Here is a 15,458-nt window from a genome sequence, read left to right on the forward strand (position 1 = left end):
ACTTGCTCTCTCTCTTTCAAAATAAATAAAAATAAACTTGAAAAAATAAATTAACAAAAAAAAACAAGTAGTTTCTATTTTCTCAGTTTTCATCAGGTATCAGCCTGAAAACACTGTCTTCCCTGGCTGTTCACTACAACCAAAAAATATGGGGAAAGATTAAGTGGAGAAAAAACTGCCCAAGAAATCATTGCTTTAGAACACAGTTTTGGGGCATCTGGGTGTCTCATTTGATTAAGCATCTGACTCTTGATTCCTGCTCAGGTCATGATCTCCCAGTTTGTGAGATCAAACCCCATGTGGGGCTCTCCACTGACAGTGCAGCGCCTGCTTGGGATTCTTTCTCTCCCCCTCTCTGTGCCCCTCCCCAGTCATGCTTGCTTGCACTCTCTCTCTCTCTCTCTCTCTCTCAAGATAAATGAATAAACTTTAAAAAAAAAGTTTTATCAAGACCACTGATGTTGATCTGACACAGCCTTGATACATCTATCAACTACATATTATGTAATCAATATTGCTTAATGAAAAGAAAGAAGAGGAAAAAGTGATGGTCCTCATCTCTGTGAATGCTGTGTTAACCTAAATTTTGACTTGACTTTCTACAATGAATAAATTTACTCTGTGTTCTCTAGTTACAGATTTATTTCTCCATAAATATTAAGTTAGAATTTCAGTTGCCAAATTATGATTGAAATCACTAGGTATCCTTTCTTGGCCAAATGCTTGGAACCAAGAAATGTATTACTGACTTCTTATTAGACTGTGTGCATATATTTTATTTAATTTGTTGTATTTATTATTTAAAAAAATCTGTATGTCTTACTTGCTTTTATTTCTATTTTATGAGAAGAAGAAAAAGCACTTTGAGCTTTTCAGTTAAGAGGGAAGGAAAAACCTGTTACAGTAAAACCTTAGATTGCAAGTAACTTGTTCCACGGGTGTTCCACAAGACGAGCCAACATTTCTAATCAGTTTTAACTTGATAAACGAGTGATGTCTTGCCATACAAGTAGTAAGTGATGATGAATGTCACATGATCACAACTGAGTCAGTGGTTCTCTCTCTCTCTCTCTCTCTCACTGCTACATTGTGGGTGATCTCCCCTGCTTGGATGCTCAGTCTCAGACCAAGGTGTTTGGCAGAAATCAGTTAACATTTTCAGAACACTGGAAGGTGCCCACAATTGGCACTAGTGTATTCTTTATCACTTCAAAGCACCTACGGACAGTCCTTTGCTTTTCCATACAAGAGTAAGCATAGGAATGCTTTGTTTCATTCTAGGTCAGGCTGCCTATAGACAGAGACCCTTTCCTCTGCTGCCTTATTGCCAGTTACATTAAATACAGTAGATGACAAGCGTTTATTAATACTGTACTCAACATCCATGTTAGCATATACAATGGCCCCCATGTAGAAAAAAGGTGAAAAGAAAGGCAGTAAGAAGGAGATGATTATGGTGGAAGTTAAGAAGGAAATCATCAAAAAGTATGAACAAGGTATGTGAGTGGCCGAAATTGCAAGATTTTATAAGAAGTCTACATCTGTGTCTTTTCTGCAGAGAAGGAGAAAAAAGCAGAGGAACCCCTCCCTTCAAATGAGATTAGGGAGTTGTGTAAAATGTGGGAAATAGTGCAAAATTTTGTATAAAAAAAGCACCACCAGAATAAGGCTGTAGCAGTGTGAGTGGTGAATCTGTTTAACAACAATGCAATGTCACATTTCGGCAAAATCCTCAACAGGAGGCAAAAGCAAATGTCCTTGGATAGGTTCCGTGTTAAAGCTGCACAAAAAGAAAAAGATTCCACTGAGCCAAAAGATAGCAGTGATTCCATTAGTGATAGCGAAAGTCGTCCTACACAATAACCCTTCTGTCTCTGTCTCCTTCACACCAGCCACAAAGGTTTTCAAAGATAAGTACAGGTTAATTTGTGTATTTTTCTTTATATTTTGCATTTTAAAAATTATTTGGTATTATATTACAGTATTGTAATCATTTTTTATATGAATACTTTTGGGTTGTGGAATGAATCATCTGAGTTTCCATTATTTCTTACGGGGAAATTCACTTTGATACACAAGTGCTTCGGATTACAAGCGTGTTTCCTGAACGACTTATGATGACAAACCAAGGTTTTACTGTATTTTAATAAGACACTACTCCTTGGTTAGCTTATTTTGAACAAAAGAATTGTTTCCAAGCATCATCATGGGGGTAGGTAAGCACTGTTTACGCCTATTTTGTGAGACACTGTGCCAAAGGAATATTCGGAGAGAAAACCAAATACCATGTGATTTTTCGGGAGCAGCCAGCCATTTATTCTCAGGAACAATGCACTTCGTCATAAAACAACTTCCTTTAAGCCTTCCAATGACTTGTTTTCTGAGAAACTGTTGATCTCAAATCCAATGTAGCCCAAATAATTTGAAGTATAAGGATAAAAGGTGATCAGATTCATGCAAAAAATAAACTGTATTTTCCTCCAATTTTTAGGGGCATATTAGATTCAGTGCAGCTGGGAAATTTAAAAAAGTTTTCTTTTTCAGAAATTTCTTAACAGACATTTACCATAAAAAAACTTTAGAAAACATCTCTTGATTTTTCTGCTTAATATTGTGAAATTATTCTTTTCCTTGCACCAAGAGAAAATGAACTCTCAAATCCTCAAAAATAAAAAAACCTTGGAGAAAAAGAGAATTTGCTGAGAAGAATGCCATTATCCTCTGGCAAATCCTTTCCTTTCTCTTATTCTCAGTCCTGCTGCCTCATACACAGACAATAACACAACATAGTTTCAGTGTGATGATTGGTGCTATAAAAATGCAAAGTTAAATAGAAACCCACAATAGTCTCCTTCAGGGTAAAGATGGCTTCTGTCAATAAAGCCAAAGCCCTAATAGCATCAGAAAGCAAAATTCAGAATTAAACAATTTCTGGATCCTGACTGGTTTTTAAATAGAAGTTTTAAATGCCGTATTTTCAAGCACAGAATGTAAGAGGAGGAAAGTTTTTAATCACTACTAAGAACAGGTCAAGAAGAAGTACATTTAAGGAAAATTAGACACAAAGAATTTTCTGTTAACAAGTGCCATTTAAAAGGGGGATATATTCCTTCGATACATGGTTAAAAAATCTTTCTTTAGATATCCATCAAAACACTATCTGTGATGAGATCTCATCTCTTTGGGAAAATTATATGTGATTTACCCAGAATATAGAAAACAATAGCATCAAGGAGATTTCCTTTCCCTATCCAACCCCAAGAATTGTGATTTACAAAAATATTGAAATTAGCACTGAATGTTTCCTATACAACAATGTTTACACTGTGGTTCAAGAGCAAGTTTTAAATGTTGGTTTTCAAGTTACAGAAGCCAATATCAATCAATATCAATCAACCAAAGATGGATCAATCGATCCATCTGTGTGATCCTTAATTTTAACCGTGAAGGAGTTCTATGATCTAACTCACCCCGGTTCAGGCATCTCTGATCTGAAATTTACCCCCAATCTTTGACAAACACTACAAAAGACAAAGGTGAACCCCAAAAGGTCATTAGCTTTTAAATAATAATTTCTGATTATAAATGTCCCCAAATTTACCTGGCAAACACAAAGAAGAAAATTTCAATTACCACTACCCAATGGCAAAAAAAAAAAAACAACAACAACAACAACAAAAAAAACACTATGAATATTTTTCTTTCCAGGATGTATGTGTTTTTATGTCCCTGCAATCTTTCAAGTATACATATTGTCTACAAATTGGAGTCATACTAAGAATTACATCATGATTTTAAAGGTGAAATACCTGCCAAAAATATTTTAAAGTTTGCGTGACATTTTGTTATTGTGGTAATACTATAACTTATTATTAGTCAGACTCTACATTGGTAAATATGGTCAAACTTAAAAGAATCACAGGTGAAGTGCTAAAATTATAAGTCCTTAAGTTATCTTTGACAATTGGGAAAGCCCAATTTGCCTGACAAAGTTAAAGACAAGTACATTCTAGTGGGGAAGAAATGAAAATGGGTAGCAGAAATTGGAATTTGAGCCTCTGAATCCAAGGGATGAAGCTTAAGGCAATTGGCACTGTGTGCCTCATAGCCCCCTCTCCCAACATACATGATATCCAGCTAAAATGTGTATCGAATATCAATTTGGAAGAGAAAAACATATACTAGGGGAACCGCAAGCAATCTGAGAAGGAGTCTGGAAAGTGGCTCTTTGTGTGTCAGGAGAAACATTCATCTACACCCTTTATATAATATACAGATATAGTGTATGCTCAATAAGTGCATATGAAGTCCTTTCAACAGTCTGGAATTCAGGCCTTTTCCTTAGTCTACTGCATCTTGGCGTCACTTCTAGCTGGTGAATAGAGAAATCCTCAAAACAAAAGTCTTGGGGCCTAGGCCCCCTTGTTCTCAAACTTGGCCGCCATCAGAATCGCTGGGGGAGGTGCCTTGTATGTTTACTTCGGCTCCGAGGCGCACACACACTACGGACGCTTTGGAGTCTGATGGTTAGAAGTGGCCGGGTGCCATGCGTTTGTAAAACAAGTCCAGGTGAAGGCACCAGAGGGTACCACCGGAGGAACTGCGAAGTGACGGACAGCCCAAAGTCCTGTTTGCAGCCGGCGGACCCCGGGCCCCGCCGTGGTCCGCCCGTAGTCCCGCCAGGGGGCGCCAGGACCTCGCCGCGCGCCCAGCTCCCCTGGATCCTCTGCGCTTAACTCTAGGTGTGACCGGAAGGGAGCCTGACCCCGGGGGTGCGGCCGGCGGTAGGGGGCGCCTCTTCCAAACCCATCAGCTGCTCGCGTTCCCTCGGATGTAGCCCTCGCGTGAGATCTTGTTTTGTGTTTTGTTTTAAAAGCCTTCTCCGTCCCGGTACTGCTTGAAGGCGTAAATGAGAGACGGTGGGAGGGGTGGGAGGGGGAAACGGAGAAAAGAGGCGCTGGGGGACTGAATGCCTTCTTTAAATTACTGCTGACACCTCGGTTCCAGGCCCCTAAAATCTCAATCAACAATCCATTAGAACTCAACAGGAGTAAAACGAAATCCTCGTTTAAGTGTATTTATCCGATCTCCTTTCTCTCTTTCAAATGCAAAATCCATTTCAGCATATGTCCCCTTCTTTCTCTGGCCTTTCTCTCAAGACTGGCAGCCCATACCACTCTTGTAAATATGAAAGATGCTAATCATATGACATATCACGTCTCCGTCGGAGCCGGAATAAAGCCTTCAGATTTGGGATCATTGCCTCCAGACAACAGCTTCATCAGCCGGAAAGTTGGTTTTTTTCTCCTTTCCTTCAACTCTCAATCCCTTCTTTGTCTGGAGGAAAATGCAGCCGACTCGAGCCACCCAGGCCATATGGTTCACTCTGTATTTTCTTAGTTGAATTCTGTATTGTTTCTGTGACTTGCGAAGTTTTTTTGGAAATGCGTATAAAGACATAGACGAGCTACTTGTGCAGGGAGCGCTGCCCGGGCGCGCCGCGGCCGCCCCCTCCCGGCCTGGAGACCCGGCCGTCGCCGCTCCGCGGAGTGCGGTGTCAGCGATGGCATTAGCACACTGACGTGACCAACCACCGAGCCGGCCGCAGCTGTCTGGTTCGCTCGAGGTGCGTACTCTGCGCCTTGCACGGCGCCTGGCACACAGTAGGCGCTCGGGGAGACTCGGGGGCAATGAAAGAATGAATACATCAGCGACAAGGGTCGACCCCGAATGTTTTGGGTTCTAAAATACACTTTGGGTCTCTCAAAAGAAAACGTAGTCTCGCTCTCTCTTGACGCTAGTAACACTGTCTTATCGTCCACACAACACACGTTTTCCTGATTTCTGCAACTCTCTCTCTTTTCTTGCCTACTTATTTGAATGCAAGCTTTATGGGAGTAGAAATCGTGTCTGTCTTGCGCGTCGCATTGTTCCCAGGGGTTGGTACAGTGCTTGGCACACATAGGGTACTCATTAAGTGTATTTTGAACGTAGGAAGGAGGGATGATTGAATGAATGAGTTAAAGCGGTAAACGGATCCTCCTATTCCTCAAAGATACGATTAAAGAAACTTCTCTCCTAAAGATTCGAATTTATTTAGTGCAATCTCACCCTTTTCAAAAATCTATATCAGCAACAATGAAAAATACATTTATCTCCAGAAGAGAATTCGGTGTTTGAGGGGTTCTGTTTTTTTCTTTAGTGGGGAAAGCAGAGGGGAAAATCAGCTTTCAGATCTTTATCCATCGCTCTGAATAAGTTTTGTGTTTTCCAGGTTCGGTACTGTCCGGGCGAGGGAGCAGGCTGCCAAATTTCCTTTCTCTCAGTCTAACTCCTTATACAAACCCAAAGGGCCCTTTCACCAAATCATTAAATTCTACAGAGGTGGTCAAGCTCGCACTGCTTTTCATGAAACGGAGAAAGAAAAGGGTCCTTGAAGTTTAGAAGATGCCCAAGGAAAACTCCTTGAATGACATCAAAAGAATGAGTTTCCATAGCTGTTGAAGCACGAGGGCCGTGTATCCGCACAAAGGGGGACCGGGGCACCGGGACGGGCCCAACGCTCTGTCCCAGGACAATTGGGTCACTGAAATAGGGAATTAATTACCATTGGAGAGTGGGCAGCCCATTCACCACTGGCTGAGTTTTATTAAACGCCAATATAAATAACAAAACAACTCTTGTGGCTGCACTATTCCTACACGCCAAAGGAAGGATTATGCTGGGGATTAACATCTTAAAGTCTATGAGACTTTCTGACTCAAGGCTCGGAGCTGGTAATCGTGTTTGTCTCCTGGTTCAGCGATTAGTGCTCTCTTTCTTGCACTTTCCCCTGGATAGCCAATGTCCCTTTTTGCAGGCACGGAGGGTTAGGGTGGGGGAGCCTTCTTTCACTAGTGGGCCCCCAGGTCCCCATTCACGCGCCGGCTGTTCTTTTCCTCTTACCTGAAGAAAACAATCAGAAAGCTGGCGTGGATTGGCAAAATCTTCTAACAGGGATTTCTTTCCTTCCTGGGAAAGCAAAGGGGCACTTGGGTCGTTTAAGGAGTGAGAAGAAGCCTGTAGGGCACTGCCTTTCCAGAGCTGATGGGGACAGGGTTAGGGTCCGGGCGGAAGAAAGGGAGCCTCCCCTCGCTTGCCGGGCAGATCTCGCCGCCTTCAAGACGACCTCGTGCGTCAACATGGGTTCCCTGAATATTTGGCTTGAGGGACCAAAGCACTTTGTGCGGGCTTGGAGCGAGGATCTCGGGAATGGGGCTCCGACAGGGAGTAGGGTGGGGTCGGGTGGGGAGATGGTCTACCCTTCCCTGGATCTCCTCCCGTCGATTTCTCCGCGACTACCAGTTTATGGAAGAGGGGGGCGGGGGCGCTGGCGCGGTGAAGCTCCTAGCTTGCACCTCTCCATTACGAGGGTGATGCCAAGTCCTCCCCGGACAGGATCCGAGGGGAAAGCCGGGGAAGGCTGGGAAATCCATGAAGGGGTCCAGGACGAAAGTGGGGCGTGATTTCACATAGTTTTGTTTTTTCTTTTTTTTTTCCCCCCCTGTGGGCTTCCTTGGCTCCCCGGAAGGGGACCGCCAATATACCCGAGCTCACACTAGCTGCCAGCGCTTGTCGTCACAAATAACGAACTCTGGCAGCGCGAGGAGTCCTCGGCGAGGAAAGCTAACCTTTTCCAGGCCGGCCTCCCCGGCCCTGGAAACGGCGTTTGCAGCCCCCAGTGAAGAACTAACCATTTTCAGGATTGGCTAACTTTTTCCTCTCCATCTTTACGCCTTTCTGAGCGCTCCCTCGGGGGATTAGGACATTAGGCTATAAAATCCCTTTGGCAGGCACGGCACCCTATCCTTTTAGCAGGGTGTAGATGCTCCCTCTCCTTGCAGGCAGGGTGGTTTACTGGGAATTGGGGGACAGGCTCGCTGGGCAGGCAAATTTTTCCTCCTGCACTCTGGGAAAAGAGCCCTCCCTCGCGGCCTCCCCGCCCACCCTCACCCCCGCATTCACCTGCAGCAGCGTGAGTTTGGGGAGGAGACCATTTGCCCTCTTTGGCCACTTGTGAGGTCGAAGTGTGGATGGGATGTAGCCTATGGCCCCACAGCAACACCTACCCTAAACTTTAGGGCTTTTGGGTCGCCTCAAAGTTCAAGCTTCTTAGAGGCAACAAAGACTTTCTAAAGATCTCCACCCTCTCACCCCTCCCCTTACTTCACTTTTCTCTCCCTACACGATTCGACCCCCTTTCTTTCGAAGGCTTAGGGACGAGTTTAAATCATTGTGCTCCCATCTCTTGATAACTGCCTGCTTTGAGCTTTTGTTCTCTTAAAGTAGGATTGCACACTGAAAGAAGGGCTGAAGATGAACAGTTTGACCCTTCAGGACAGTTCACGCAGTGGACAGGAGCGGCCCTCGGTCACCGTCCTCACTGATGCTATTCACGCGCTCCCCTCCCCCTTCGCATAACATTTCAGCCTCGTTTCATCTGGACAATCTTTTAGACCACACAAGTGCCTCTTGAATTTATTTAAGTTAAAAGAGTGCTAGAAGAGTCCAGCTAAGGATATTTGGCGTCGGTCACGTCTTCGCACATCTGAGTACAAATTAAAATTTCTTTCTTTCAGCAAAACTGAGCAAAATGCTGAACAAAAAGAATTCTGCAACTGAGTGTGAATGGTTGGTTTCTGGACTTTCACTAGCGTTGTTAGACTGTTCTTGGAGTTGTTTCTTTTCTTTTCTTTTAAAAAATAATATTCTTCATAGTGGGAAATATTTCCAGAAGTGCTCTATTACTGAGTGACGATTCTCTTGAAAGCTATAACACAAACATACAACCAAAATTCTTAGAATTCCAAGATGATATAAAGGGTGATTTTTAAAAACTCTGTACTTTGCACAGTAATCTAAGATACACCACTGCATACACCCAAAGAAGCCCTTATTTTAAAGATAAAATTCTATGAACTCCTTGATATCCTTATATTTATAAAGATTAGAAGCTGATTTACGTCTATGTTTGAAACCTTAAGTTTCTCCGCAGAATTTTCCTTTTTGAAGGAAATTTCTGGAATCCAAAATGTGCAGTTTACCCTCATGATATTTTATCTTTACTAAATATCTGCACAGAACATGCTTAAATATGTATTATTAACTTCTTACAGTGTAGAAAGTTTGGATTTTGACAAGAGAAAGCATGCACCCCTTCGGTGCATCATAAAAACATAAAACCTGGGAGAACATAAAAGCTGGGAAGTCAGACACCCAAATGCTGTTAACAATCAACTAAAGAAATCCATTGTGTGTTTCACTAGCACTAAGCATTAGACCCAGTTTGATCTCTGTGTAGAGTTATACAAGATTTACCAGATTTTCCTTTAAGCTTCTTAACTGGATTCTGATTCTGTTCTTCACCCAAATATATTTTATCGTATCAACCCAGCACTTTCTAGCCAAACCAAAATTTTGCAACAACCTGTCCAAAGGGTACGTTTCTACTGATACCGAGATAAACCTTCCTTTGCTTTCTGTTACATTAACCAGTTGGCTTGTCATTCTTTGCGGGCAACTCCTACATGAGATGTATCTATCTAAAGACTGACACTCCGTGCGTGGTTCCTCCCATCATCCCAGTATTTCTTTTTAGCAGTATTTGATCGTTTCCTCAGAACCCAGCATTCTCATCCTCTGTTTCACTCAAATTAACACAAAAATCTTGCATCCACTGCAGTGTTCCTGTGTTCCTTCAATCTTGACCCGCTAGCCATGACTTTGAAGGCTTTCTTTTAGAGGGACTGCGAAGAGTATTCACTTGTTTGGTATCGGTGAGCATCACCTGCAAAATAATGTTAAGATATACACGCAACCATGGTAAAGCACTTCTGTTAACTTTTACTACTGACCTATCTTCTGCTTGATCAAACTCTTTTATGAAGTTCTGATTCTGTAGGCTCATGATCCAGAATCAGAGACCCGAAGAAGTGTGAGAGAGGCAGATGCTGTATTCTGGAGACTGAAAGTGTCTTTCTTCTTTATAAATGTTTGCACTGCTAACACATGAAATCAAGCTGTTCTTTTCTGAAAAGATTGAGGGGGCATCTGGAGAAATAATGCTTTTAAGCGTAGGGAACTTGCTCTTTCCAAGGGGAAGAGAGGCGAAACACAAATATCAATGAGCAAAGTGAAAATTGTGGCAGTTTTCAAATCATTTCAAGACAGAAAGGGAGTCTGGAGGTTGGAGGGCTGCAGTGGGCAAAAGTCTCTTTCACGGGATTCTAATTTTCATTTTCTTTACTTTGCACCTTCCAATCCTGCTGTTACTCCATGCAGAAAACATAAAACAAATTGAAACCATGCCAAAACACTAACAACCGCTTTCATCATGCCCTTCTCTGAAATAAATTTGTTTCCAATTCCTACAACCTGAGTGACACAGAGACCTGCAGACAAGAATCTTTTCTCTCTTGTCACTTTTCAACTTCCACCATTCCAAATACGCCTTGCTTAAACTGAATTTGCAAAAGGGAACTCAAGGGACTCCTCTCCTATCTACCGCAGTCCAGATTCTTGTCAGCTACTCTGGCACGGTCTAACGCTCCATCCGGCACACACACTTCTAGGGACTCTGGTTCTGTCTCTAAGAAAAGTCAGTCAAGGCGACAAGAGGGTGGGCGTGAGCGTGGGGGAGGAGGAGAGAGGGAGGGCTGACGAGCAATTCAGAACAAGTTCCCTCCGAAGTCCAGTAGCCCTCGGCTCTATTTTTCCGTTGAAAAGCGCCGAGTATCGGGAGGACGGGCCCCTTGTCCCTACAACGCCCCCCAGCGCGGAGCAGAGGTCACGGAAATGTCAGCTCAGCCCAGGCGCTGCAGGTCGGCCGCTCCTCCCACTCCGCTGGCTGCCACCCTTGCAAGGAAGCCACCTTGTTGTCTGGCTCTGCCGTAAAGCGGGGTTAAACCCCAAAACAAAACAAACAAAACAAAGCAAAACGAACAGACAGAACCTGTGTCGGTTCCCGGAGACTCCGTTTGTCACCGGCAAAATGAGGAGGGTTTTAGCTTTAACCTGTGAGTGCGTTTATTCTCACATCCTCTAAAAGCCCATCTACCGCTCCCGCACTGGATCTCCCCTTCTAGGAGACGCCTCGATGAATCTTCCAACGTCCTCTTCCTTCACCCTTCTACGCCATTCTCTCTGGAACCTAAACACGTTTGCCCACCATGTGCCCACAACTCGCCACCCACACCCCACTCCTCCCGTGACCGAATGAATGCGTTTTAAAACAATTTACTATTTGGTACAGCTCCTAAGAGGCTTTGCCAAGAGACGCCGGGTAGCACCAGAGGGTTGCTGCTTTCCCCGAGATTCTGACCCCCATTAACTAATTCCTCGGAGCTCAACGTCCGGGAGCTGAGAGGCCGGGCAGCGCCTGGTGCGGTGCGCGAGCGCGCGCCGGAGCTGGGGGTGGGGTGCGGCCGCAAGGACGGGGGCGGGGGGAGGTAGCCTCCGTCTCCCCAACGGCCCCCGGCGCCCCGGCCCCTAATGAGCTGCTGAAAGGGAGCGGGCTCCGGTGCGCGTGGCTCGCAGGCCTCCCGGAGTCCGGGGCGCCCTGATTGGCCAGCTGCGCCTCGCGACCTCCATTCATTAATAAATTAGCGGCACGCTCCAGCCGAGCGCGAGCCACCAATCACAATGGGCAGCGGCGGCGACAACAGCCGCAGCTTGAGCTGAAGCTGCCACCGCGGCTTCAGCCGCTCCGACCGCAGCCTCGAGCTCCAACAGGAGCTTTAGAACCATTTTATGCTGATTAGATAAAGGGGGAAAAGAGAGGCGGGGGGCGATGGGAGGAGGAGGATGGATGGCAGGGCCAGGGAGGGGGGAAGTGGGTGAAGAAAGAGAAAGAAATGAATGATGATAATGCAATGAAAAGAATAAGCCGGGGGAGGGAAAAGCGGGGGAGAAGGGGGGCCTGCACAGGGGGGAGGAGGAGGCGGTGGCAGGGGTTGGGGGGGAGGTGGGGGCCCTGGGGGCAGATCTGATTGTTTTCTTGGTGGTATATAAGGGGTTTTAAGGAGAGTCGTGTGCCAGACACGCAGCCACTGAACCACAAGCAGCTTCGCTTTAACTGGAGTGCCCGGGAGTCGCGTGCCAGGAGCTGCACGGCCGAGGACTGACTGACAGACACGCACCACCACCACAACACACGAGACCCGGGCGGATCGCCGCGGCCTCCGGGGCTCTTGGCAAACTCGCCAGTCGGAGAGGTCCCCCGCGGAGCCGCGCCAGATCCGCCGCTTTCACGCTAAGAGAAGGACGCAGCGCTGCGCTCCCGGCAGCGCGGAGAATCGCAGCACACGCCAAAGTAATAGCTTCGCCGAGACGCGCTGAGGGAGCGAACTACGTAAGTATCCGCCGGTGTCTTCCAACTTGGAAGGGTGTTTCCGGCACTCTTTTCCGGCACTCTGTTCCACCACGTCCGAGCACCCTTTGCAGGCACAGAATCTTTGTCCCAGGGGCTGCTGTCTCTTTCCGGGCGGGAACACAGCCGCGAGGTCGACCAGCCGAGGGCGGGACCCTGTTGGCTGGCAGCGGGGACACAACGAGGGGCTCTCCTGAGCTTGGAGACCACTGGCGGGGTCTCTTCCCTAACTACATTCCTCCTTGGCGCCGCCCTTCCGAACCAGTCCTCGTGGGTGCGCGCAGGAGTACTTCCCGCTGGCACCAAGAACGTGCCTCTGCTTCTGTATTTACATCTCGTTTGGTTCTTTCTTCCTCCCCGCTCTCCCTGGTAGGATGTTTGTCAAATCCGAGACCTTGGAGTTGAAGGAGGAAGAGGACGTGCTGGTCCTGCTCGGCTCGGCCTCCCCCGCCTCGGCTGCCCTCACCCCACTGTCGTCCAGCGCCGACGAGGAGGAAGAGGAGGAGCTGGGCGCGTCGGGAGGGGCGCGACAGCAGCTTGGGGCCGAGGCCGGGCCCGGGGGGCTGGGCGGCCAGTCGGCCAGAGCTGAGGGCTGCCGGCCAGCGCGGCTGCTGGGTCTGGTGCATGAATGCAAGCGGCGCCCCTCCAGGGCGCGGGCCGTTTCCCGCGGCGCCAAGACAGCCGAGACCGTGCAGCGCATCAAGAAGACCCGGAGACTGAAGGCCAACAACCGTGAGCGCAACCGCATGCACAACCTCAATGCGGCGCTGGACGCGTTGCGCGAGGTACTCCCCACGTTCCCGGAGGACGCCAAGCTTACCAAGATCGAGACCCTGCGCTTTGCCCACAATTATATCTGGGCGCTTACCGAGACCCTTCGCCTGGCGGACCACTGCGGGGGTGGCGGCGGAGGCCTGCCGGGGGCGCTCTTTTCCGAGACCGTGTTGCTGAGTCCGGGAAGCGCTAGCGCCTCCCTGAGCAGCAGCGGAGACAGTCCGTCGCCTGCCTCCACCTGGAGCTGCACCAACAGCCCGGCGCCGTCCTCCTCGGCGTCTTCCAACTCCACCTCCCCCTACAGCTGCACTTTATCTCCTGCCAGCCCGGCTGGTTCTGACATGGACTATTGGCAGCCCCCACCTCCCGACAAGCACCGCTACGCACCTCACCTCCCCATAGTCAGGGACTGTATCTAGAACTGCCATCCTTGCTACCCGCGCCAGGCCTTAGTGGGTTCCCTTTCCTGTCCTGGACCAAGCCCTCCCACCCCTCTCCTGTCCCCACTTCTATGCCCTGGAAACCATCTCATTTCGCAGGGCAGATGTAGCCGTTCTGACTCCTGGGTTGTTTGCTGCATTCCTTGGCCAAGGGTTTCCTCCCGTCAGACGGTCTCTAATTTATTGAAGGTGTGATGGAGCTTATTGTCAAAGAGGATGGTAGAGTTTGGGGGGAGGGGGGGAGGGCGTTTCTTAAGGCTAAAAAGATGCTGGGAAGCAAAGAAGGTGGCCAGTCTAAAGAGTTTGCAGAGCGGACTGACGCTCCTCCCCCTCTCTGTAACACCAGAGGGACCCGGCGCAGTGCGTGTGAATCTCCCAGGGGGAATGCAACTGGTTCCTCTGATCTCTTCACCTTTGCTTCTACATAGAGATGTTAATGTCGAGTAGAAAGAAATGTATCTTAGCATCTGAATGATTTTACCGGTAATAATATTATCCACAGATTTGCAATGGCTGGCATCTGCTTTATTCCCATTGCTGTCTGCGGGCTGTGGGAATTTCACCTGTCAAACCAAACTTTCCCTCTCTGATGTGCACTTTGTTCTGTTTCCCAGATTCGTCACAATGCCTATTGTCCCGTCCTTCTCTTTCCTTTTTCTTCTCCATTTTGCCATCTGTCTCTTATGATTTATAAGGGGGAAAAAGTTGTTTTGTTAGAGGGCCAGGTTAGAAGTCATTGTATAATTTGTAGGCTTTGTAATGATTGAATGCAAGCGTGGAAATTTAGGCTGAACTCTCTATCAAAAGGAAAAATGTGGAGGAAAAGGGAAAAATCAGGAGGGAGGATTGCTTCATGCATTATTTATCTCGACCTTTTAGGGGAGAAGGAACTCCCCCAGTCTTTCAAGAGATTAAAAATAAATCAACAGACTGAAAACCTAAGCAGACACGGAGCATTATCAGGATCAGCCACACACGTGTTCCCTTCTATTTATTATAAAGAAATTTTTCATGGGAAAAGTATGTATTTTTTGTATATTCTACAGAGTTTATTCTAGTATGTATTTACATCTTGAACAAAAAAATTGTTCTTGTGATTAAACTATAAATAAAATATATAATTTTCATAATTTCTGTGTGTTGTAACTTTTGCCTGCTTATGTGGTTTTTAGAAGAATGTGTTGTGTCTTTGTGAAATTCTCCTTATAGCAAACTGAGTAGAGTCCTTGTATTTTTCATCAGGGTTTGTGTGAGGAATTTCACTGACATATAAGGTCTAAGAAATCACAAGAAGCTGAATCATATTTGAGACACTAACACGGACATCAGAGTGTTGCTCTGCATACAACCAAAATTTGATTTTTAAGAAATCAATTTCTGAGCATATGAGATCAGTAAAAAAGGGGTGGGGTGGGGATTAAAAGATAATTAAATCACGGTAAGTTCCAAAGTTCAGAAACCTTGATTTAAAAAGAGATAGTGAAGTTGAAATTTCTTGTTAGAATGTGTAAAAATATGGTGCCTACACTTTGAGTCTCAATTATTATCTGTAAATTGTAGGAATTAGACAATGACTTCTAAGCAAGGCCCCCTTCCAGTTCTAGCATTTGTATTGTATTTATAATTCATTATCAGAAGCTGATTTTGTATTAGCTGCTTTAACAAGCTTGTTGGTTTGAAAAGCAAACTCCTGGAGAAAAAAATACTCAGAGTGAGCTGGGATAAAATTGTATCTAAGGGAAATAGCTCAGCTTTCATTTTTTGTTAGGATAATTACATAGCCAAAACTTCTTCAAAGAGAGAGCAAAAATGGTTTCCTAATCTCCAAAGCACAAAAC

At 46.1% G+C, this 15,458-nt stretch overlaps 1 protein-coding gene and 1 long non-coding RNA gene across 2 annotated transcripts; one reads left to right on the plus strand and one right to left on the minus strand.

The window, feature by feature from the left end:
* Nucleotides 1-8,501: 8,501 nt before the first annotated feature.
* On the minus strand, nucleotides 8,502-11,438 carry LOC131507181 (uncharacterized). Its single transcript, XR_009259381.1, has 3 exons — nucleotides 11,279-11,438; nucleotides 9,748-9,826; nucleotides 8,502-8,809 (listed from the first exon to the last, which is right to left on the minus strand). It is a non-coding gene; the product is annotated as an uncharacterized LOC131507181 (long non-coding RNA).
* An 838-nt stretch (nucleotides 11,439-12,276) lies between these two features.
* Nucleotides 12,277-14,750, plus strand: NEUROG2 (neurogenin 2). Its single transcript, XM_058721627.1, has 2 exons — nucleotides 12,277-12,388; nucleotides 12,780-14,750. The coding sequence occupies exon 2, from the start codon at nucleotides 12,781-12,783 to the stop codon at nucleotides 13,597-13,599; it is 819 nt and encodes a 272-aa protein (XP_058577610.1). The 5' UTR covers nucleotides 12,277-12,388; nucleotide 12,780; the 3' UTR covers nucleotides 13,600-14,750.
* Nucleotides 14,751-15,458: the final 708 nt, after the last annotated feature.

Source organism: Neofelis nebulosa, chromosome 3 (assembly GCF_028018385.1).
Source record: "Neofelis nebulosa isolate mNeoNeb1 chromosome 3, mNeoNeb1.pri, whole genome shotgun sequence".
Lineage (NCBI taxonomy): Eukaryota > Metazoa > Chordata > Mammalia > Carnivora > Felidae > Neofelis > Neofelis nebulosa.

Coding starts and splice junctions, on each gene's coding strand:
- NEUROG2 (XM_058721627.1), top strand. CDS start 12,781: ATGTTTGTCAAATCCGAGACCTTGGAGTTGAAGGAGGAAGAGGACGTG.